The sequence below is a fragment of the Martes martes genome (genome assembly GCF_963455335.1).
Source record: "Martes martes genome assembly, chromosome: 4".
In the NCBI taxonomy this organism is placed as follows: Eukaryota; Metazoa; Chordata; class Mammalia; order Carnivora; family Mustelidae; genus Martes; species Martes martes.
Window position 1 is genome coordinate 78,698,267 of NC_137891.1, and position 25,952 is coordinate 78,724,218.

At 36.1% G+C, this 25,952-nt stretch overlaps 1 protein-coding gene across 4 annotated transcripts in view; it reads left to right on the forward strand.

The window, feature by feature from the left end:
• Nucleotides 1-25,952, forward strand: part of LOC308341988 (suppression of tumorigenicity 18 protein) — a gene marked incomplete at both ends in the record, with an annotated part of 128,360 nt that overhangs the window by 17,116 nt on the left and 85,292 nt on the right. For 3 of the 4 annotated variants that reach the window (XM_080802166.1, XM_080802165.1, XM_080802167.1), the window contains 2 exons: nucleotides 14,699-14,753; nucleotides 16,831-16,861. In XM_080802166.1, coding sequence (XP_080658292.1) covers nucleotides 14,699-14,753; nucleotides 16,831-16,861 — 86 coding nt within the window. Of the gene's footprint in view, nucleotides 1-8,381; nucleotides 8,486-14,698; nucleotides 14,754-16,830; nucleotides 16,862-25,952 lie in introns of those variants that run through there. The other variant, XM_080802164.1, reaches the window with a different exon arrangement.

The following is a 25,952-nucleotide window of genomic DNA, read 5'->3' on the forward strand; positions in this document are numbered from 1 at the left end:
TTTCAGTTTACAGCCAGCAAGAAAACAGGGACCTCAGTCCTGTAACAGCAAGGAACTGGAGTCTGCCAACAGCCCAAATGAGCAAGGAAATGAATTCTTTCTGCCTCCAGAAAGGAGTGCAGCCTGATTTGGTTTTAGCCTAGCGAGACTGTACCAGACTGTGGGCCTACAGAGCCATAAGAGAACATATTTGTGTTGTTTTAAGTCCTTAAGTTTTTAGAAATTTGTTACAGCAGCAATAAAAAACTAATACAGCAGATGAGACACCCAGTAGATGGGATACATTTTACAGCTGGAAATATAAATCCAGTGAAGAATTTCCTGTGTGTGAACAAAGAGGAGAAAAAATTTCTCAAAAGGCCAAGACTGATATAGTCTGTAGAAGTTGGAATATTCATTTTGTAGAACCTAGAGATGTTTACCACCAACTCTGAGAATTCTATCTTTCACTTTGCCACACCCCCCCACAAAACAAAACCACACACTCACACACACACACAAATTCTCCACATGATATTTTTGTAAACACAGTGTCTGTATCATTCAAGGTGCAAATGAATACATAGCTTTATTGGAGTGTTTAGTGAGTCTGTGTTTAACTGAGTAAAGGCGAGTAGAGCGGAATGTCAGTGGATGGAAGGCAAGGTTCCTGCTGCAGAAAGAAAGCTGATCTTACAGTCCCAAAGTATGCTGAGCCCAGTGCTTAAAAGCAGATGGTTATCATGTGGAGTCTGGTTCTACCTCCTGCTACCTATGTGAACACTGGGTAAGGTAGTGAGCTCACTTGGTTTCCTTTCTTCACATGTACAACTGCTAATACTTCCTTATCATGATGGCTAAGGAAAAGTGCTTGTGAGTACTCACACTAGTGCCTGTCACTTGGCAAAACTGCAGTAAAGGTGAGCTAAATTTATTTAGAAAGCACTGTGTCACTTTACTATTTTGATAAAAATAGTAGATTACTTTTGTCTTTCCTTGTGGCGAGTGCCATCTTACCTCCAAAATAAGTCATCAATTTAGAGCATATGGATAAACCTTGGTTAAAATAAAATGTTTGAGTGCATAATAGTCAGGACATTCTGGCACATTACAAGTAAGAAAAGTGAGGGATTAAAAACTAGGAACTGGATCTAATTTAAACAAATTAGAGATCTTCCTAGATTGTTTTCTTGCCAAATTTGAAAGAAATAAGACTATATTCTAATTTTATCTTTGGCTTTTATTCTAACAAAAGGGCCAATTTAAATCATAAACTATAATTTTTCATATAAATTCAATAAAAGTAGACATTAGGGAAAATCTGGCCATAAATTCTATTACATTTCATGCTTGTTCTCCTTTGCATTTGGGGATCTGACATTTCAACTTAGGGGAAGACAAAAGTGTAAAGTCTCCTTAGCTGGCATAGCAGTCAGACAAAAATCTATAGAGTCCCAGACACACAGATTTTTGTATTAAAATACAATTTATAGAACAGTATCTCAAGCGTCAGAAGAGTATTATTTTTGGCTTACTGAATTCAATAACCCTGTATTGAGCACCTATTCTGTCCACAGCATTACGTTGTAGTAAAAGGACAATAAGACACAGCCTCTCACTTCCATGAGCTATACTGGCATGGAAAAGATCAGATGGACATGAGCGAGGTAATATCAGGCACAACAGAGAAATCAAGATGAAAGTGCCATCAAAACCCTGCTGGGATCCAGAGTTCTGTGAGATGCTCTCACTTAATCCACTACATGAGTGACAGATCACTTTTTTGCAGAAAGTTTGCAGTTCTGACACCGAAGGGGAAAATTTCTTGGAAAGTTACAAATGAACAGATTCTAAGCATTTACTTTTAGCTATTTAATTTTGACCATCCAGTCTCCTTTGACCCTTATGTAACTATAGAAAAATGTGGCTTTAATACATGGTCAGCCAGGCCAACTACAATTTCAACTATTTGTATCTTTCCAATTGACCTTTGGGACATTTATTTATTTTAGTCAAAGTTCTCTAAATCTCTCTAGGGATGAATTCTTGAGGAAACATCATTTTCTACAAGCTTATCCAGTCTGGTCCCACTGTGCCTCTGCCTCCCTCAATAATTAGGCTTTCCACATCTCACTGGAATCCTCAATTTCCTGGTTTGTACTTGTGACGACAAGAGTTGCGCTTCATATATCTTTACATGCTCACTGTTTGGCATGGAGCAATCCATTGGTGTTCAATAAATGTGCATTAAACCAGTAATAACTACATTTTTTAGAAGGATACTTTTATTAAAAGAATCTATTTAAATTAAGCATTGCATTGAGAATAAAATCCAAGGTCATTCTGCAAAAATCCAATTCGCCATTGGCCTCAACAATTGAGAGTCATGTCAATTTTTTTTTTTTTTAAGTTTCAGTAGATTCTCCTATTCCATATTACATAGTCAGGTAATGAAGATAAATGATCTTATTCTTTTAATTTAAATTTACAGAATATGGTGAAGATATTTATGAAAAATAGTTACTGTTGGGAAAAACAGCAGACTTGTTGGAAAAAAATCTAAAATCTCTTTAAAATGGATTAGGAAAATGAAAAATGTCTAAGCCTAAACATCAAGCATACTGTGTAACAATCTATATAATAAAATAGATTAAGTAGATAAATTTCCCTTTACATAATAAAAATTCTCATTTTTGAATCAACAAGTGCTCTTTGAACTTTATTACAAATGTTTTGACATTATAAGATTGTTTAGTATAGTTACTCAAAATAGCACATTCAGTGTTGCAACACAAGCCTTGAAGTTAAGTGGTTAGTTTAATAAAACAGAGTTTCCATAGTTACCACAGGAGAACAGAGGATAACTTTTATTTCTTTGGCAGTCAGAAAGGAGCTTTAGAAAAAAAGATGAAGCAAACAGATCCAAGCAGCTTCATTATGTGGAACTTTGCACCTGATTGGCTTTTTAAAAGAGAAAACTCTTGATATTACAGGAAATTAAACTTTTTCCCACTAAAATGTATAGGAGCTCATTAAGAAATATGAACACTTCCTTTCTCTGGGCATTTGAACGAGATTTTGAGTCAGAGGGAAAGCTAGCTTAATAAGATATCCCTATGAGATATATTTTTGCTCAAGGTGTTACCTTAATAAACCATCCAATAAAACAAGTGGTTAAAAATGCCATTCTAGAAGATGGTGGTGCCATCTTCTAGATGCTCTACAGGGCAGAGCATACAATCTTGGGGCTAACATTTTGTCGAAAGGCCTGATGGAGGGGAAATGGAAGCCCATGCTTGTGAAGATGTCTCTTTGTGCCAGCTTCATTGTTTTCTCAGTGTTGCGTTGAGATGTGCTCTCTCGGAGTGCTAATGGAGGTCACTTTCGGCGTTGTCCTCTGCTGTGTTCGCCCAAGGAGTTCTTCACAGTTGACTGTTGAGAAACAAAATGATGTGGTTTCAAGTATCTCACCTTCAGCTCCTGAGCCTTTAAAGCAGCAGTGATTAACAGGACTTTTACAAAGTTTCTATGTAGTTACAAGGACAGTTTCAATCTTCTGTCATTTTTTTGCATTAGCTATGATTATGCTTTTACCACAAAAATGCATTTGTTTTAAAGGTAACAATACAGACTAGGAGAATAGCTTATGTTTCATCTATATTTATCAGCACTCACTGTACATTTGTGTCTTCATTACCAGGAAATATTAAGGGACATTGTGCCATCTATTCCTGTTTACAGTTTATTATGCAGAGATAGGAAACACTTAGCATGTAAAATGAATGTAGAAATTATTCCTGGATAGAAACACGGACATTTCCCACTCGTTGGCTCTTTCTCCTCCATCACCGGATCAGAGTGTAATTGTCAGTAATCAGGCCTGCTTGCTGCTGATAAAACCACTCTGAATGCTAGCAGCCTTCTTTGTGTGATGACTCAATTATTCCAGAAGTGCCTCATCAAATCTGCCCCATCAGCTGGGCTAATAAATAAGGAGAAGAAACTGGCCCCCCAAAGCAAATTATAAATCCATTTGCATTAACCATTTCGCTGGTCCATGATCTAGGCAGAAATAAGCATGGCAGATTGTGTTAAGCTTATTTGAATATGTTTATAATGTTTACAGCATGCAACTTTTTTTTTCCCACAAGGTGTTGGAATTATCAGTCATGAATGGCATCTAAATGCAGTTATGTTAATTGCGGCAAGGCTTTAAGTATCTTTGAGGGTTATTTTGTTACTTAAATCAGGTGAAAGTTAAATCTTCTTGCAGGGAGAAATATGGGTGTTGCACAAGTTTTTGGCATTGCTTTCTAGTTCAAGGAGAAGAGGCTTGTGTTTAATTTTTGCCTGTACTGGAAGGACAAATACAAATACTATAGTGACTGCTGGTACAAGTACAATTACTTCATATCTATCACAGTGGAAACCAGAAGTTATTTTGATGCTCTGTATGACTTCAGTAATTTGCAAAGCAAAAATTGCATTTTCTGGGAGGAGATCAGAGTTGCCATAGCACTCCTTGTACTTAAAATTCCTTGAAAGATTCTAGAGGACAGAGATTTCAAAAAGCCAGGCAAACCAGTAAAAATCAATTAAATCCATTCATGGAAATTTTGTACATTGACAAATCTTATTTTATTCTTTTAAAATGACAAACTCTGCTGAATAACAAGAAGGCTTTTTTTTTTTTTTTTTTTTTTTTTTTAGTATTTGAACTTTAGTCATCAGTCAGGGAAGCAAAAAATGTTCAAAATGGATCACGAAAGGCGATTTTGTTGCTATTATCAAAGAATCAGTCTTGTTGAATATGTAATGATTGAAAATCCAGACATTCTCCCTGAAAGTAAGCAATACTATTGACCCACTTTGCCAAGGGAGCTGGTTTTTCTGCAGAGTAGTTCCAGTTTTGCTGAAGCTCTTTTCTCTACCACTGCTATGATCAGGAGTCGAATAGAGGCTGATGGTAAAAGTAAAGTTTGTGGCCAATAAATAATATTTTTCTTTTCCTAAACCAACTTAAAAGAAACTCACTACTTCTCCTCATTGGCTCCAGCCAATGAAGCATATCCCCTAATATCAACCTGGAGAGTCAGGCAGAAGGAAGCCGTCTGTCTTTGACAACGTTAATATACATTGACAATAGGCTGACATAATTTTTATGTGCCAATTTTTATATATGCAATCTCTAACTATAACAGAAAAATCAATTCTATAGTTCACTGATTAGAAATTCAAAAATAGGGGGTTTGGAGTTTCATTAGACATTTAATGGAGCTACATGGCAACTGAGAAAATAAGGAACTTGATTGTCCCCGTTAAGTTATCATTAAGGTTTCTACAAAATTTGACTCTAAGTTAAAACATACTGCTGATTCATATAAAAATAAACCTGGAAACTCTAGACTGTAAAGGACTTGCTTTAGCATTCAAAAAAGTAAACTGAGCCAGGATAACCCTCCCCCCTCCTTTCTCATCATTCTACCTGATGAACAATTGTTGAAGATTTTAATCTTTGAAAAATGGTCAGGAGATTAAGACTGTTAGAAGTTGTGGAGACATGGCCTCAAAGGATGGCAGTGCTAGGGTAAATATGCTGGCATTCTTCTGTTTTTATCTTACTCTTTAAGAAACTAACTCTGAGAGTGGTCTCTGCAGCCTGTATCAACATTCCAAACTTCCGAGAAGACCCTGCCATACATTTCCATCCTGACTGAAATACAACACTTGGGTTCCATTGGTGAGAAATTCCAAAAAGAGATTGGTGGTCATGGTGAGCTCCTTTTAGTTATTAGTTAAAGGGCTACAAGTGTGACATACCTTTCTTATTACATTTATTGACTCTATCATCAGATTTTTTACTTTGAATATAGTGTAGAGGATTTTTCTTTGAATATTGTGTTTTTTGGAACCACAAATACATCTGTGGTTCTCTCTTTAAGGATACAACTGATATACACATCACATCACTTTAGGTCATTCACTCCCTCCCACTCCCAGACCGCCAATAGAACATAGTCTGATATACCCTTTTAAAAAATAACACAGCAGATTCATTCTAATGCATCATTGGTTGAAGGAACTGTCTTTTTCAGAAGCAAGTAGTCACCCATGAAACAGCTGTAAAGAACTGAGAGGCCCTAATTATTGGCATATAGTAAAGCAGACAAATGAAGTACTTTGTGACGACTCCATTTAACAAGTAAAGCCATGTCTTAATTAGACAGCACATTTGAGGACCATGTAGCCCATTAGGCTACTAACACTTTGGTAATTGTCATCTGGTTTTATCTTTTAAGATTGCTGTTCCATAAAAATGTGAGCTTTAATGGAAAAGTGTTCATCCTGGTAGCGGGGCTAGAACTAATGGTCTTGCCAGTTGTGGGAACTTGGTCAAGATTCCAAGTCTTAACTGTTCTAGAACATCTATTTTCTATGAATATATTAGTAAGTCCTGAAGTTTTACAAAATGATTCAAGATCAGTGAAAGAGACTGAAGTATGGCAATTAATAAAAGTGGGTTTTTAAAGGTATTCTCTCGCTGTACTAATAGGACACATGTAAGGAATGGAGGGAACCAATTTCTGTGGAAGATTCCTTTTGGTAGCAGCCAAGAGTGCGTTTCCAAAAAGTGGGGTTGGAGGGGGGCCTGGGGGTGGAGTTATTAATGATAGACACATGGAATGGGGAGCCTCTAAAGGGCTCGAATTTCCCATTTATATTTTGGTGTACTTGGACTTCTCGAGCCCCTTTGTGTCAAATCATATTTCTAAACTTATATTTTGCTGGCGCCCTCTGTGCACTTCTCCAAGTTGATCTCAGCTGTGCTGCCTTAACTCTCCTCCCTAGGGAGGGGAGAGACAGCAGATGGGGTTAGGGCAGAGGGCTGATGCATCTGACAGCAAACGGCCGGGTTGTTGAGTGGAAGCTGAGAGCGTCAGGAAGCTACGTTTCCCCTGAGAACCAACTAACCACTGAAGAAAGTTGAAAATGAGCCCTTTGAGAAACGCTATTAAAAGTAGTAAAAAATTGCAATTGTGCAGATGATGTGCTGCTGTGTGCTTATTCGGATGCTAATGAGTTTGACATTAGGGAACTCAGAGGGTTTACAGCTACTCCCTTATGTGATTCAGTTCTTTATTGGCAATCTTTGAGAAAATAAATGGAAAATGTATTGCTAATAAATACATAACACGATAGGGTATTAGACAAAAAGCCATTACTTTCAGGATTTAGAAAGAGCTTTGCTCACCAGTGTGACTGTTTTCCAGGATCTTTTGTTTTAGGTTAGAGTGTGGCAAACAAAAGGGAATAGGCAGGTGGAAAGCTTCGGGACTCTTTCTGAACTGAGAGTGAAGTAGAATCAGCCAAATGCCATTTGCACAGAATGACTTTTTTTTTTTCCCCAGATGCACTCAAACACAAACTAAGAATTCCCAAGCTCCTGTGCCCCTTTCCAATTCTGACATCATGTTCAATAATCTGCTCTATCACTTGAGAGAGTTTTATACCTATTTTTCCCCAGGAACTACAGTTGCTGACTTGAGTTGAAGACGATCTGCTTAATGTCTGGTCAAAGCTTACAAGCAATACAGAAATCTATGGTTAAAAAGCCAAGCACTTCAATCTACTGCAAAGGGTAAAATACAGGAAGATAGAAATCTTCTGCAAGGAAGGTTGGTAGCTTGTGTTTTAAAATACCAGAACTGCCAGATATACACATTTTAGATGTGCATTGATATACGTGATATTTGTATAAATAGTCCTGCTCTAGGATGCTGAATGCACTATGCTGAATTTCAAAGTTTCCTCTCAAGGGCCAAATGGTCTGAAGACAGATTCTCTTCCCATTCCTGGAACAAAATAGAGGTGAAGCAGCTCTGTGTGGTATGTCTGAATGCAAAGTAAAACAAGGGTAAATCGTTTCTATGGAAAGCAAGTTAAAATATTGGCACAAAGCATTACTAGCATTATATGAAAGTCTCATTCAAGAGAGCTCTAAACAAGAACAGGATGAATTTTGAACCTGTCTTTTGTGATTTCTTGAGTAGAGTACTTTCCAAATCTTGTCTGAACTTCTTTTGGTGGTTAAAAGTAAAAATACTAATGATAATAGTAAAAATACTAGTAGATAATACTCTCCAATTTCCCTATCAAATTGAAGATGTAATATATACATATAAAGCTTAGTAATTAAGACCAGAATGAATTTGACTACCTTTAAAAATATAAAAGTCTTTTTCTCATTGATATTGTAGTATACAATTTTTTGTTCTGTCTATGGTAGAGCCCAACCAGATTACAGGTAAAAGTGTCAATGTATTTTTGTTCACTTCATTGTTTACTACTGATCTTCTGTTTAATTTGATACTCTTCCCTTCTTTTTATTTTGATCTTAATAGAATGAATTTAAGGACTTCTCACTGAGGCGGACAAAGAAATTTTGTCACTTTGACAGAGCAGGACAAACCAAGTTGGCAGACAAGTTACCTGAAGAAAAAGAGAGGTAAGGCAACATTTTGTGTTACAAAGGAGAATATATTGAAATAAAATGTATCCAATCAAAGCATTTATATAAAAGCTCTCCTTTATAACAGCACTTGGTGGATTTGCTTTGAAAGAAATTTATTGATAATGCTGAATTTGGAATTGGGATTTTTGTCAGAAGCATGATCACTTTAATATTTAAAAATATTAAACAGGTAGAGTCCTTTTGCATATTGATTGGTTTATGTTATTTATTCATACATGTTTACCCCTAAAGAAAGCTTCAGCATTAAAATTGTCTTTAAAAATACATTTAAATTCATTTGTATTAGAAATTAGTTTACTGAAGGATTAAAAATAAATAAGTGAGATAGTTTAAAAGCATGTTTTTAAAAGCACTGTAGATGACTTCTGAAGTTAATTCCTACAAACACTGGAAAGTAAAGAATTAAGTTGTCCTTGGGAAAAACCTATTAAAAATAATTTATCTCTATATGAAGTAGCTTGTCTTCTAACAATTACATATTTGTACACCTACTTCTTAATATATCAGTAAGAAAAAAAATTCTTAAGACCCTTTTAGGGTATTATTTAACCCAAGTTGTCTTTAAACAGGGCATATTAAAAAAAAATACACAAAAAGCCTCCTAAAACATAAAGCTGGCGATTGCCCCCTTATATCACAAAGCTGTGACTCAGAGGCCGTGGTACAGCGACTAATAGAAATCCTTGGCACACGTTGGCTACCTAAGGGAATAATAGAACTATTTGCTGGAGTCGTTTGGCAAAAGGACACAAACATATGGCTTTGGTTTATATTCAGCTTTGCCAGTTGTGTGAAGTTACAGGATGAAGTCGACAAAGCAGTGACAACTCAGAAATGAAAAATGAAACTCAAAATAGACGAACTTCCTTATAAAGCTACACAAGCTTGTCTCAGGTCGAAGATTTCTTTTACTGGAGTGCACTTCCAAGTGACTCTGGAAATCCCTGTGAGAATCACTTCCTCTAAGGGGAATGGAAATGAAATTGGCTCTCAGAAAGAAGAGTTTTCCAGAGAACTGTACTTGGTCTGATGGTAGACTGAGTCTGTTTCTTCCTTAGGTGTAGTTTTTGTCAGGGTGGGAAAGATTAGGGCAGACAAGAGAGGTATTCTAAATCTAAAGGGGACACATCATTCAATTCCTTAGCTTTCTGTACAGAACCAAAGACAGTATAATAAGAAACATGTAAGTAGGAACAGGGAGTTGGAATCAGGGATAAAGATAAAGGATTCAGAAAATTTTCATTTTATCTAGAATAAAGGATTTAGAGAAGATTGAGAAAATTAATATGATATCTTGAATGATGCAAAAACCAGTTTTTATTAGTTTACATTTTTTTAAAAATTCATTTTTTGATGTCTTCTTTCTGAGCAAATAAGAAACATATGAAAAGAAAACCAGAAAAGTAAAAAGAGGGTTAAAAGAGAGAAAACAAATACTTGAACATTCCATCTCAATATTCTCTCAACAAGAAAACTATTCTTTTAGTATTAGAACTCATGTTCCCTATCCATCCCCTGTATAAGAGGGAGACAGCTTTTGCTGCCGTTTTGGGCTGATCCAAACCTGTATTTAAAAGAAAATGATGCCAGAATCAGCAAAAGAAAGGGCACTCAGTGTAAGATTCTTTGTTCTTCAATCTGGCCAAATTTCATTCTAAGATACTGGCATCCTCCAGTTGTTTCATTTTCTGGGTTTAGCCCTTTCCAACTTCCTGAGTTTCTCTTTGTTATTTTTTTTTTAAATTGATTTTTGTAAAGGAAGCATCCACTGAGGATAAAAGGCTCCTCATGGAGAGGACCCCAGGACCTCTTCTCAGCAGCCATAGAGCTTCCTCTCTCCATGGCCACGTGTTCCCTGGGATTGAAATGACATCTAACAAAAGTCATGTGGCACAACCTACAAAAATGCATTGCCAGTCCAAAGCTCTGAGGAGGGAAACACAATGAAATCTTGTTATAAGTGGAAATTATTGCAAGTTGAGTGTATGTGAAGGACTTCTCAAATTAAAGGTAGCTACCATCATAACATTATGTCTAAGTAGAGTATGAAGTTTAATTGTATCAGGATTTTGAGAAGTTATGCTCAAAACATTATGATCACTATGGCTTTTTGTATTAAGGTAACAAATTCAAGATTACTCATAAATATTTGTATCTATCTATCAATCTAGGACACCAGTGTCTATAGTTCTGTTGAAAGGAAAAATAAAACTTCAACATCACCAAGAGATATTTTTTCTCCAGTTTTTAAGAAATGATTAAATATTTACTTGGAGAATTTTTTTTTTACCATTAGGTTAAAGTAGGATTTTGAGTGAAAAATAAAATCAAAGGGAACTAAATTTCCTCACATAGCAGTAATTTGCCTGTGTGACTGAAAACAAAATTGATTTTATAAACTTCGTGTCCTGTTCCCTGAGGCTCTCCTTTCTACAAACCAACGATTTCAGGACTTTCTCTTCAGCTCAGAGGAAGGCTCCCAATCAATACACTGGGTGATGTGGACAGGAGATCTGCTGATTGCCCCTGATGTGAGGGCCAGTAAGAAAATATGATCAAGTAAAAGCAACTAGGAATTTCCAATGGGTACCTGTATATAGGGTTGCAAGTATATAAGGATGTTAAGTAACAGGTTTCCAATTCAACTAAGTAGTTAAATTTCATTTTTATGTTCATTTTTCTTCTTCATTGCCTATCTATTTACTTCTTATTGGATCTTGCGTATCCTTCCTGCAAATTTCACTTCTTTGCCTTATCTCATAAGTTTCTTTCCCTCTTGCCATTTCTCCTCGTATTAACTCCTCTTCCCAGAGAATGAAATCTTGTAAATTTTTTTTCATGGCTTTATTATGAATACCAGGTAAGAACCACTTTTTTCTCCTTTTCACATATTTGTACATAAAAATCTTCACACTTGTAGGTTAGGTGAATTTTCTTAAAGTAGTTTCAGGTCAGGAAAAACAAATGGCAAAGCGTATTTTTAATATTTTATCTCTATTGAGAAGTAGATTATCAGAGCCAGGAGGAACCCATTACAGGAATCCCAGAAAATATCTTGACTTGTTCCCATTCATAAACAACAAAATGAGAAAAACAAAGGTCCTAAGAAACCTCGAGAAGGACAGGGTTTTTTTTTTTTTTTTTTTGCTTTTTTTTTTTTTTTAAGGAAATCAGATCTCTGTTTTGAGAAAGGAAATGACTCATTAAGGTTTGCCAGATTCAAAAAAAAAAAAAAATTTTGCCAGATTCATTGGAGACTTGTCAATAGCATTTGGGACTTCCGCAGTAAAAATGATCAAGTATCCTCTTACAACAGAAAAAAAAAAAAATGTTCCCAGCGAGAAGTGTAGTTTCCCATACTGTAGCACATATTAGTTAGGTTAGTCTCCTGAATCATGCCATAGCCATGGGCCTTCTCTATAGGTCTGGAAGAAGTTTAAAGAATGGGATTTTCACCCCCACCCCTGCCCTGTCACACTTACCCCATGCACTGAGGTAGAAATCTCTTTAATGCACCATTCCCAGAAAAAGGTACTCACTGAATATGAAGTTTGATTTTACAAAAATTAAGTCCAATTATTGGGAGTTTATTAAAATCCACAAGAATAGTCCATATAAAAGAATAGTTAGAAATTTCTCCTCCCATATATAAGATTTTAGAAAACAAAGTCTTATCTTCAGATTGAGATCTGTCAGGACACCAAGCCATCTCATGAATGTTAAAAACTTCCACCCCTGAAAAGAAAGCACATTGCTTTAGGTTTCTGATCTTCTTACTCCTCAGTGATCTATCAGACATGAGTTGACACTGAACTTAGTAACTTCTATTGTTCTTCAGTTGCGAAACAGAGAAAGAATTTGAAATCGATGGATTATATGTTATGGTCTCAAGCCATTTCACTCATATAACTTGGCTCACAAGTTAAATTTGAAAACTAAGCTTTATGAATGAGTTACCAGTCTTTAAAATGTTTACATAGGATATATATGCTGTACCACCAAGAGGACAATAGCGCCACAAAATACAATTATGAGACTAGCATTCCAAGCATAATCAAGCAGAGGTCCATGAATATTTATGCATTCCTTCCAATGACTTTAATGGGGAGGCAGCTCATGGGGTGGCTGCAGACCTGTCAGGTCCAAGGGAATAGCTGAATTGCAAAATGGAATTAGTCTTAAAGCTGTTATAAGGAAGGTTACATTTAAGTAGGTTTCTAAAGCTTTTATATGTACCTGCTGGCACCGTTTGCAATCTGTATTTCAGTTTTGGTAAAGAAACTCATGGAGTTCAATCTTCACTTGCCTTTCAGGAGAGATTTTTCACATTGGTTAGGGAGAGCTCATAGCACCTGTGTGGCTGGAAAATATTAGAGTTGTGATGAGTTACTACTTACCCACGGAAGTAGTCTCCTCAGAAATAGTTGGTGTTTTTCATTGTTTTAATCCTCCTGCTACTGATCTCTCTTAACCGAGTTACTCATTGAACACATGGAGGGGAGTTTGCTTGAGTTGAGCCACTTTATATGCAACAGAGATACTCATGGAGGAGGAGGATTTCACAAAGCAGTGCTCACCATCCTGAGTAAACCAAGCCATTTTAATCCTAGGCAGTGTCGCATCTGTCATAAATTCATGTGGTTTTAAAAGGAGGAAAATCTACAGGAAAAAAAATCACCTCTGTTTTATTGTTGTTTCCTCTTATTATGTAGTTTTAAAATATTCATAATGATGGACCATTTTATTTAGACTAAAGCGACTGCAGCTTAGCAAAAGCAGTGAACACTTTTTGTTTGCTAATTTAAAAAACAGTTCAGTGATTGGTGTGGTGTTTATTATGAAATGATGACAAAAGAGTACTGGTGGTTTTAATAGTTTTAGCTTACAAGAGCTGTCGTTAATTTTGTCTGTAGTGTTGCAGGTGAAAAAATGCACAATGGATAAATAGTCTATATTGGTTTAACTGAACATAATATATAGTGTGTTCTGGAGTTGTTTGTCTCAATAGACTATAGTAATCAAAAGTAATGAACCTATTATGTGCAGGACCTTGGAGAGCGTCGAATGGCAGTAAAAGTGTGGCACATAAAAGGTTTATTAAAGGAAATTAAAGTCCATCATTGCCACACCTGCTCCCCTATTATAAGTCTATGGCAGGTCAGTGCCTTCAATCACAACTCAGCCTGAGAGAGCAGAGATGCGCCTCCCATTACCATTGCAGTCATACCACATACACGCTAGTGTCAGGATTTAAGGATGGGCACCACGGACAGCACCTTCTGCCTGCTTCTCATTTTCAAGCAAAATAACTTCTCACTATTTAAGGATTCCTTCTGCTAATGTGCAAAGGTGAATTAAACTAGACATTATTGGAAGATTCTAGTGAAAACGATGGGAGTAGTCATGTCTGACTATCTCCAGAGGGACAAAAGCAGCAGGCTTTTTAAAGTCTTTCTATTCTTTCAATAGTTTATTTGATTACATTTAAGATATTTAGTAACGATGTTTTAGGGAGTTTGATGCAGACACATGCAGCACTCCAATTTCACTTTCCTCACGGATTTGCATGATTAGAACCAACATTTATCCTGGAATTCTGGGAGTAAATGTATGTCATTTGATGGTTAACGTTTCCAGTGGTATTTTGAAATGGGGGCATTTCAGGGGTTGGCTTTCATGTTGCTTTTTTACACAGGGTTTACTTTTCCTGAAGTAGAAAGAGGTACATATCAGACAAGGTCTAGTAAAAAAATGTTAAAAACTTCCACACCTGAAAAGAAAGCACATTGCTTTAGAATCAGGTTTTAGTAAATTAGTCTGAAACCTTTTGGTTTGGCATTTGAGGGTTTGTCTACTTTACAACCACTGTTAATCAGACAATCCTTTTTTTTTTTTTTTTAATTTTTGTAATGCCAGAAGTGTTTGAATTGCTAGCAAACACTTATGGACAAGGACATCTGCCCTCTTCTCACTGTTCCCTCTGGTTTCAGCATCTATAAAAGTATTTCTCAAACTCATGGACTGCAAGAGCAATCGCAGCTACTTACCTGCCGAGGCAGGGTGCTATTCAAGAGCGTGGAGGACTACTCTGTTTTTCATTATGACCTTCAGAACTAGCAAGGACATGTTTTTGTAATTTGGTCAATGTCAAAGGAATGACCTCAGGACTTTGTGTTCATGTTACAGATGGATGCAGAGGCTGAAGATAAAACACTGCGAACCCGCTCTAAAGGAACCAAGGGTGAGTTAGCAAGCAGGTTCCATGACACCGTGCCCACCACACCATGAAATATGGGAGTTCCAGTACTCGGTCCCTAATGTGTAGTTAGAATCATTACAACTTCCTCAGGGCTTCTTTTTTTAAATCAAGCTAGGACATTGGATCATGGCATTGAGAGGCAAAATATTATGAACCAGGAGCTAAAGGACTCAGAAAAGTCCCAATGATGTGTGATGCTAATTTTTACAAAATGGCAATCATGAGTAGATTTAAAACATCCTGCAAAACAACATAAGGGTCAGCAAGGGAAGAATGCTTCACGGAGACCTCCAAATTATTGAAGTGACCTTTAATGGCCAAGGGAAAAGACAGAATTGTTAGTTTACTGCCAAAGCAGATTTTGATTTTTATGTTATCTGGTTTAGTGGCTCCCAATCTAAACTTAGTTCGAGTAAAATGACGATGTTTGTTTTTTGCCTGTCCCTGCTGGGAATTTCCGGCAGCTCCGCAAAGTAACGTTTGAAAGGTTTAACTTGCCGGTTATCCTTCTCTTTTTGTAACCAACAGATGGTAATGTAATATTGAAATATAAACAGGCGCTTGATGATCTAAACATCTGGAAAACAGGATTGACTGGCAATAATACCCCTTAAGGAAAATAACTTTTATTATAATTAGCTATATTTTTGTGACCCTTAATTCTAAATGGAAAACTGTAGTCTCACCATAGCCTCTGAAAACACTCTGGATAGCCATTCCCCACCCGACTTTTCTCCCAGTCAGCCTTGCTAAGGAAGAGTTTTTGAGATTTACTGTTGAAAGTGGGCTAATCAGATGAAATGCTTTCCTTAGCTATGTTTCTATTTGTAGTCAAGGTAAATAATGCCTGTTTGAGTAAAGTCCAGAATCCCAAAATTTTTAATAAATTCCAGGATGACTTTTTTCAGTTAAAATGTAACCATTTCAGTAAAAATCATTAGCTATGACAACCAAAAGGCAGAATAATGCTTTACAAGATGCAGGAACTTTCTCTATCCAAACAGTAGTTTCATACCATGGTAGTACCCAGTTTTACTTCAAGTTACATTTAAAGTAATTACATCATATATCCTAATATTTGGAATGCAGTAGTTCTAAACATTAAATTTTTATGCTGCGAACTCCTCAATAGAATACAAGTTGAAGAAAAAAAAATGATTTGTATTGTTATTTAGGATAAACTTGCATCTGCCATAAATACCAGCATTCTAGGGACTGTGTTTGAATATGAATCCCTTCTTTTGACTTCTAAAAGCACACTATTCTAGCATACTTTTAAAATGTGGGTCTTTTAATTTGCAATTCTTTTTGTACTTTGAATTCTTTTGGCACATAATATACACCCTTAAATAGAGCCAAAATGTTCTTCTAGAAATGAAACAACTGTTTCTCGTGTGTCATGAGTAATCTTTAAAACCACCTGTTGTCTTTCTCAATATGCTGCTTATCCTTGTGTAGGCAGGTATTTATAAACATGAACTTCTTTAATTCCCATCACTTGTCAGAAAAAAATCAAAGCTTTTTTTTTTACAAGATTCTTATTTTTAAAACCATGTTGATATTAACATGGCTAAAGCATATTTTCCTCTTTCTATACATATGAAGTTTATGGAATATTATCTTGGGATGCATCCACTTAGTAAAACTTTCTGTTTTGTATAAATACTTGTTTAATGTCAATAAAAGTGTCAGCTTAGGATTATTTTGAAACATTTCATATGAGCAATAAAATTGATTTAAAAATAATTCAAGTCCTTCATGTTCTTGTAAGTTTTCAATGAATCTTTAAAGACAGGTATTTGGAAAATCCAATCCATTAATGCAAGGTCCCAGAGTCATCTAAGGCACTAAACCCTGAATCATCTGTTCTGGACCATATTTATCTACCCACTGGTATCCACTCCAAAGAACCAGGACCAGAAATTATCTATTCACCCAGTGGGAAGTTAAGTGGGGTCTGTATTAACCCTTTATTGGTCATTATTTTTAGATGGGTGAAAAGTTTCAGTCATACAGTTTTCAAAATTAAACTGATTTTTTTTTTCTTTTTTGTCAACAGTGCCAATAGATTCTCTAATTCAGGAGCTCAGGTAAGATTTGTCCCATGTTACTTTTTCTAGTATCTGTTGGCTTTAATTATTAGAAGGTTTTTGTACATTTCAAACCTGAGGATCCCTGTGGTAGTAGGAGGAATAAGCCAACAGGCTTATTTGTCTATGTCGCAAAGGAGAAGAGAAAGGGAGAAACCGCCCATAATTGGTTCAAAACAATTAGGGGTCCCATTTTGATAACAAAACACAACGTTTTGCTGTAATGTAGTTTCCCACTTCCCTCCAAGGAGTGTTTGCCACTTCTGTGTCCATACCTTGCCTGTGGTTGGTTTGTGTACTGGTGATGAGTGAAGAACTGAATTGTCATCTGTGAGCCTGATTAAAAAATGACCCAAGTCCCAAGTTCTCAAGTTTTTGTTTTAAATAATTAGATAATTCTATCATATAAATTTTTAAATGTAGACATTGGAAGATAGTAGGTTTGTGGGTGTGTCCATGCATTTTCACCTTAGAGACTATTAATGCACCTAAGACAATGTTATGGAAATTCCATCATAGTAGGTTTTGCAGAATAAACTCCAATTAATTGTGGAGTTTGTTTTGTTTTGTTTTGTTTTGTTTTTGCAGAGTTTCTTTCAAGATGTAATTTATCTTTTTTTTTTTTTAAAGTACATTTTAAAAAGGAAACACATGCTGACATACATATTTTGTATCAGTGATATTTTTTAGAGAAATTGTGTCAGGAGCAAGATGAATCCTTTGGCCCTTGTCCCTTATTTGCTATTGCAAACCAAGTCTCAAACCTACCATTTAATCCACCTTTCTGAAAACAACAATGGTCTATATGTGTTCCTCCGGGAAATGTTTGAAAACAGGAAGTTGTATAACAGCGTTTGATACACTTTGAAATTTACACTGTATCCTTGAACAGTTTACATGGCTATTTTTCCAGGCCATGTGATTCTGTGTTCTGTGATTTCCTGAAGAAAAGGCTCTCTTTAGTTACTTCCATGTTTCAGAGGATTCATTCTGTCACAGTTTTGGTACACTTATTTAGTGGAATACATATCTAACAGAATGGAGTACAAGCTTTCTTGCTAATGCCCTTCTCTGTGGAAATTTGTTAGTAAGGAATACCCAGTCCTGCTTATATTTTCAATTTCATGATTGAGAAGTTTACATTTCACATTTTAAATTTCTTGAGCAGAAAGGAGAACGCACCCACACATCAGGACAGGATTAAATGAATGAAGTGTCTGACTTGCTTAATCACTTGTTTTTAAATCTGCTCTCATTTAAAATTCCTATCTGTTTGGAGACTTTATATTCCCTATAGAATTATCAAGAGAAGTTTAAAATGATCAAGGGCTTAAAGTGCATGAGATGTTTCCCTATTAATCAATGGTTTCCTAGTGGTCCAAGCAGAAACAGGGTACCCAGGAACTCGTGGTCTTCCCCAACTGTTGAAATGACTGTGTCTCCAGTCAGTCTTTTTAGGGAATCAAACCATTCTTGGGAGGGAAGTGGGCCTTTTGGTGATATGTCTTGAAAAAGAACTTGAAAAGAAAAGAGAATTTTGAAAGAATGAATGAGTGTGTGTTTTGGCTTAAGGAGAAATCTGTAATTCATAGAGGAAAAGGGAGGAATTAGCAGAGAGAAGCCACTTTGTAGGAAAAAAAATGTTTAATATAAACTTCCTGGAGAAATAGAGATTACTATTTAAGCACACTGTTAGCTTTAGTAATTGCAATAAAACTAATAGAATATTGAGATCTTGTTGTGTACCAGACACTCTTGAGCATTCTTCATCACACTACTGTCTCATTTAATCCTCACAAGAACTTTATAAGGTAGGAACTATGGTTTTTCCAATTTTCAAATGAAGAATGTGAAAATAACTAGTCCAACATTACACAGCTAGTAAGTAGTCCAGACTTCTGACTCAGGACAGATTCTTAACCCCCAAGCTATGCTTTCTCGCATACACAATACTACTCATCTAGAATACAATTTAAAAAGAAAGGGCTTATTCATATTGTCAGCAGATGGATTTTTGAAATTCTATATTTTAACCCTTAAGGCCTGTTTTTCAACAGTTTAGGTGTCTGGAATTTGAACAAAAAAGATGTTATGATTAAAAGTAAAAATATTTCCTATTTTCCTAATTCTCTATGAATTATTTTTTGTCAGATATTCAATTTTACCTAATTTGTCATCCGACCAATGCAGAAAGCTGGTGGTAATTGCTGGGAAAATTCACTAGCAAACCCAATTCACCTATTTTTCTTTAATAAGAACAGGTTTATAAAAATTACTAACTGATTTTTTAATTTTATAATTACTTACTTTCAACAGAATTTTCATGCTTAGGCCAAATAGATTCCAAATTGTTTCTTACATGATTTAAGTTGACTCAGGGGCAGACCTGAACTATCATTCTACGTAAATCTTGGGAAAGCATTCCGATTTATATAGAAGGTTGTATTTTTAGTGTCTTTGACATTTTTGTATGACTTTATTCATTTGCTACAATTGCTCCTCCAATTTATTCTGCAGATTTGTTGTGCTCTAGAATCCAGAATTTTTGTGCACCTGAATTCTGAGTATCTTAGGATATGTGGCACATTTTTCCCAGTGTAAAAGTTATGGCCATTTTCTAGGGAACATTGGCAACTTTATTTAGTTCTTCTTTTTAGAATGCATTGGACGTGTTATTGCTTCTAGAGCTACTACTTACAAAAATACTAATACAAATGAAGCTAATTTAAATATACAGTATATTGTTCATGACACTAATAAAAATTGATAGTGACATTCTCATCTTCTTATTATACTCTATGTCAGCTACTATCATCACCATTAAAAAAGCAATTTATAACCACAGGCCCACCTTTAATCACATTCCTTATTAGCATTTCCAGTCTTTCCTCCAACACAATTCAGGTTACAGGTGGTGTCGAGAAGGCATTCTCATGTCTTTCTAAATCATGACCATTGTATTATTTCTGCTTTTCTTTTATTACTATTATCCTTAATCTGATCTGAATGCTATTGCATCTACTAATATTGGTAATTGTCTCATGCATTGGCAAAATGTTTTACAGCAGTCCAGCCCTTTCCTCTAATTAGGAAAATATATTCTAGCTCCTGAAATGGTTTTCCTATGTGACTACTTAGAGACACAAATAAATTCAAGACTCTTAAGTGTATTAGAGTCAAATCCCACTGTCCTTTCATGGTCTTATTGCTGCTTACCAATTGGTTGGCAAGTTTTGTAATGAAAATTACCATTTAGTTGTCTCTTTTTACTTTATTTTATATAGTTTCTTTCTTCATTTAAAAACTGTATCATTTGGCATTTTCTTGTGAGTTTAAAATGTTAAGTATTTTACAAAGTCTGTAATCAATAGGCTATAGATTTAATCATAACATTTAATCAGCATGTGAAAAAAATTGTGACTTACAGATTTAAATGGCTTTCTCTTTTATCTTCTATCTTATTTCATTCCCAAGAGTTTTTATATCAATTAAATATTTTACTTAATACTTAATAGCTTTCTTCCCTATTTTGGGGTGGGACAATAGTTTCTTTTAATAAGTATGATTTTATTGCAACTACTTGTTGCACAGAGATTTCTGGAGATGACAACTAAAGGAAATAAAATAGACATAAGTGGATTTCTAAAGTTAAGAGTTCCATAAATCCATCATCCAGGTTAAAGGAAACAAGTAGCTATAATCACAAGGTTGGATAAAAGAAGGAACAAAGACTCTTTTTTTTTCCTTTCATTCCTATGATTTCCAAATGCAGGGCTCAGTTCATGTTTTAGATTTTTATAACGTATCTGTTACATTCATGTTAGCAATATGTCTTTCTAAATATTGTTGCCAAGCCTATAAATTGGAATCCAAAAGCCTGACACCTTAAAGAAAACTCATTTTATGATAGGCCACTTTGGGTGCAAGTGAGACTGATTAGCAAAGCAGCAGATGATAAGGATTAGATGTAGAAAAGTGTCCACCTAGGGGTGCCTTCCTCGTCCTCATCTCTGGGTAGTGGGTAGACTGTTGTTGGACATGGGACACTGAGGCGTAAGATGAGTTAATCACCCCAGAGAGATCATTTTGTTTACTCTACTGTACTTACTAGGGTAAGAGAATGTCTTGAAATAGATTAGGGAAACTTCCAATAAGAATGAAATTTAAAAAAGAGTTTGTTATGTAACAAGAAAATCCCATTAACTATAATTCTGTCATACATTTATGTGCTTACGTAGCCTTTAATAGCATTTAGCACTGAAACTGCCATTGAGTGGGCCTGCAAAATGTGCCTGTCGAGTGAGTGGTTGAAAGAACAGGTAGTTTCTAATTGGACCCATACAAGCCACCCAGAGGGGTAGTCAAGACAAACAACAGTAGCTACATTTAGCTCCTGAGCCAAGTTTGGGCGAAGTTAAGTGATTTATACAAGATGTCTGAGTAGTTAAGTGACTGAACTAGAAGTAGAACTTAGGTCCTATATGTGGTCCAGGGCACATCCCACTCTTCCCAGTACCTGATGCAGCCTCTATATTATTTTCCGCTACTGCAAGCCCTCACTTTCCATGCCGACCTCCATATCGCCCCCCCCTTTTTTTTTTACTTTTTAGAGTGGTTTTAGGTTCACAGAATAACTGAACAGAAGGTAGAAGGTACAGGGACTTCCCATTGACCCCATGCCCTGACAGACACAACGTCCCCCACTATCTACATTTCCCCTGAGCAGAGCAGTACATTTGTTACGATTAATGAACCTACACTAACACACCAGTATTCCAATTCATCACCCACTTTTGGGGGAAATATTTATTTGAACTTTATCAATAAATTAATAACTCAAGTTGGCATATATCCACTAACCCCAGCACCTTTTCTTTATTCACCACAGTGCCAATCACCCTTTGTCCTTTCTTTCTAGGTTTTTTCCATGAATTGATCATGTGATTTTACGTCTATATTAAAGTTTCAGGAGATGATACAAATATTTGTCTCCTCTGTTCGTTTTTCCTTCCAACATGCTACCTCCCAGGTGATGATCTACTGTGGGCCTTGTACTTACTTCAAAGACTGATTTCACAGTGTGGGAGGTGTGTGTGTCACTTAACACCCACCTGAGGCTGATGACAGGCATTTAGAAATAGGCCAACAATGGGGTACTGTCCCTTCAGAGAACATTGAACTTAAAGATTAAATGGCTGTGTATTTTCCAGTTTGCACAGACCATAATAGGTATGTGTATATATACATATGTGTATATATATGTGTATACACATATGTATATATGTATATATGTATACACATATATGTATATATGTGTATATATGTGTGTATATGTGTATGTGTATATATACACATACCTATATATATATGTGTGTGTGTGTGTGTGTGTGTGTATAAAATATAAAGTTGTGATTACATGGGATGGGGCACTCCCCAACTTAATTGTTTATGTTCTACTTTAAACTATAATGTCTGTATTTCAGAAAAATGGCATGGAGCTTCTAAGTAAATATCCAGAGTAAAATTTCTTGGAAAAAAATAAGAACAAGAACATGCGCTTTATTTTATTTTTTTTACCTTTTATTTTTACATTCAAATATTATCACAAGGATATTGGTGGCTTATGTCAACCAATGGCTTAATAGAGTCTAAGGCACGAATGTCTCTAGAAATCAGACATTTTCTAAAACCGTGACAAAATGCCACCACTGTGAGCCACATGTGAAGATTTGCCTCACTGTGGCTTTCGGATTTGCAGAGCTCACCCACAGAGATAATTTTTTTCATCCATTTAGCTCTTCTTTTTTGGTAACATAAATCTTCTTAAACAACAGTATTTGCCACTCTTGATTGAGGAATGGATTTTTCCTTTGCTATTTGTTCATTCAGGGCTTCTTCTGCACTGGTGTAGGACTAGGGATTGCAGTAGAAGGAAAATTAATGGCATCAGTGTAACAAGTTCCGGGAGTTATGTGATGATGTCACCATGAGTGATGAGAGCAAAGTGCTACAGATGTGTAGAGGGAGAGATAACTTCCAACTTGGGGATCAAATGTGACCTGAAGCCTGGCTACTCAGAATGTCAGTATGCTTGACATCCCTGGGAGCTTATTAGCAATGCAATCTCAGTCCCATCCCAGACTTACTAAACCTGCATTTTAACAGATCGCTAAACTACTATCATGCATACTAATGTTTGAGAAGCACTAGCTTAGACTTTACTACTTATTTGGAAAAATTCTTCTGTCGTTGCTAATTTTCAATGGTGTGGGTTGGCAAGAAAGTAAAATATTTTGGTTTCTTTGGGATTTTCTTAGTTTGTGAATTCTTGGTTTAACGTTAATGATGGCTACACAGAAGTTTCCTCAGTCAAGAAGGCAGCAAGACTTGACATTTGAACATCTCTCCAAGGTCACACGCTAGTCACTGACAGAACCCCCAGAACCTAGGGCTTCTATTAACCCATTGTTTGTATTTCTATTTGATGAAAAGTAGCAGCACACTGAACAATTTTAACAGTAGTGTAGCAAAAAGTACAAGCCTTGATCTCCTGTGAGTTTTTGTTTCGACCTCTTGGGAATTTTTGAAATGAACCAAATCTGCTTTAAATATTTTCCACAGATCATGGGATAGAGAAAATATATAAGGATGCTTTTTAAACAACATTTTAAATGCCTTCGTAGGTGACTCCATAGTCATCCAGTGTCTTCTCAAAGTTTAATGATTGTGTCTCAAGCAAAGTCCAGACTCTCTGTCAACTTCCTTCTGTCACATGACAGCCTTGCTACTTTGACATATTAGTAACTAATATGCTGAGGTTCCTTCAAACTTGCTCAGGCTCTTCACCGTTTACTTGTGAAGTTTACTTCCCCATTTACTTTACAGTTTACTTCCTTTGGTTGGCATCTTCTCACCCTAATGTGCTCTTGAGCACCTTTAGTGAAACACAGAATTATTCAGTAGTACTGCTTGTTTCGATTCAGTCCTTCTTGAAGGAGGATGTTGACTTTAATCTTCAGGCAGAACATTTCATCTCTTGCTATTACCTCTTGGGTAAACTGTAACCATTGGAAGTCCCATTTCACTTGCATGATATGTTTTCAAAAAAAAAATGTTTCTGACATCTTGCAGTATTTTTTTTCTGCATGAAGTGTGAACTGAAATAAGTATGGCCCACAGTGTTGACAGATCAGCTCCCACAAACATAACATGGTGTTCTTGAGTTTTCAGTCCTCACAATGGGTGACTTCTCATAACACTAATGCAAACCCTCACTGAGGATTTGAGTGGCTCATGTGGTAGAAAGAGCAGTGGGTTAATAGCAGCGCTGGGTTCTGGGTGTTCTGTCAGTGGCTAGCATGTGACTGTGTTGAGGTGTTCAAATGTCGAGTCTTGCTGCCTTCTTGATTAAGGAAATTTCTGTATAGCACTTTCAGTCCTGGCCCCTGAATTCACCTAACTGACCCCCACCCCCATCCCAAAGTATAGTTACATTTAACCTCTTGCTTTATTCACACCTATCTTCTGAGTTCATCTTTGCCTTTGAACCTCTCCTTGGCTCCCTTTGCACCTGATCTTACTTTCCTTGCATGATCTTTCCCCTTGCTTATTTTTTTTTTAAGAAAGCATCTTTTAAATTTTTTTAAAGATTTATTTATTTATCTTAGAGAAAGAGAAAGAAGAGAGGAGGGGTACAGAGAGAGAATCTCAAGCAGTCTCCCTGCTGAGCATGGAGCCCAAAACCAGGCTCCATCTCAGGGATCTGAGATCAAGACCTGAGATGAAATCAGGATTTGGACACTTAACCAACTGAGCCACGCAGGCTCCCCACCTAATTTTTTTTTTTTGAAGGCATTTTTCTAATTACCTTCATCTTCACATTTTATTCATCCAATCTTGCTGCCATACTATTTCCTATAAGAAAAGCCCATGCCTAAAGCTAGTGTTTATTATTGTTTTTCCATTTCAACTCTGTTATAGTCTATTTCTGGAAAATTCTTTCCTTCATCTTCTCCCACATGGGACTCATACTCATCCTTTAAAGCAAATGATTAACGTCATCTCCTCCATGAAGTGTCCCTGTGACCTCCCCAGCTGACTAATACTTTTTTCCATTGTGTACTCAATGCACTTCTTTTCTTGTCTGTGTTAAAGCACTTATTATGTTGAATCATAGTTATTTTATTATTGATTCACCCATCTGTCCACCCATTCAAAAGAAAGCAGAACCCTTGCCTATAAGTTCAGAGTTTGAGTGGTGAAATTAAAAAAAAAAAAAAAGCTAAAAAGCTAAAAACTAAAAAATTTTAATTAGTCACATACAATTCTGCTTTTCTGATACACTTTTTTGGGGTCAACTTTTTAAAGACAAAGAACATTTTATTTGCCATTGTATCCCTAGTACAAGATGTTACAAAATATTTTACATTGTCCACCAATGTTTGTTATTAGAATAAATAATGTAGTTAATAACTCATTGTAAAGGAATTTCTATTTAATGTTGATCTTCTTTAACTATTTTTACATAGTACCCACAGCTTCTTTGCTTCCAAATTCTTAGATTCTTTCCCTAGTTCTGTTAAAATCAAGACTGATTAGCCAACAAAACTCCTACTGGTATCCTTAAATACAAACCAGCCTACTCTAGCTAAGTCATATTCCTACTGTCAAAAGTGTCTTCCTTGGGGCGCCTGGGTGGCTTCGTGGGTTAAGCCTCTGCCTTTGGCTTGGGTCATGATCCCAGGGTCCTGGAATCGAGCCCCACATCGGGCTCTCTGCTCAGCGGGGAGCCTGCTTCTCCCTCTCCCTCTGCCCCTGCTCTCTCTCTCTCTCTCTCTCTCGTACTCTCTCTTTAAAAAAAAAAAAAAAAGTGTCTTCCTCTACAAATACATTTTATCAAATATAAAAGTGAGGTGCTCTTTACTCTGTTAATTTCTCCTTCCCTGTTTTATATTTGGTGGGAAAAAAAGAAAGAATACCTTTTAATATACAGTACAACTACTTATTACCTTGTTTCTAATCTGTCTCTTCTCATGCCATTGTTAATTTTCTGAGAGCAAGAATTGTTATCCTTCATTTCATTGATAATATC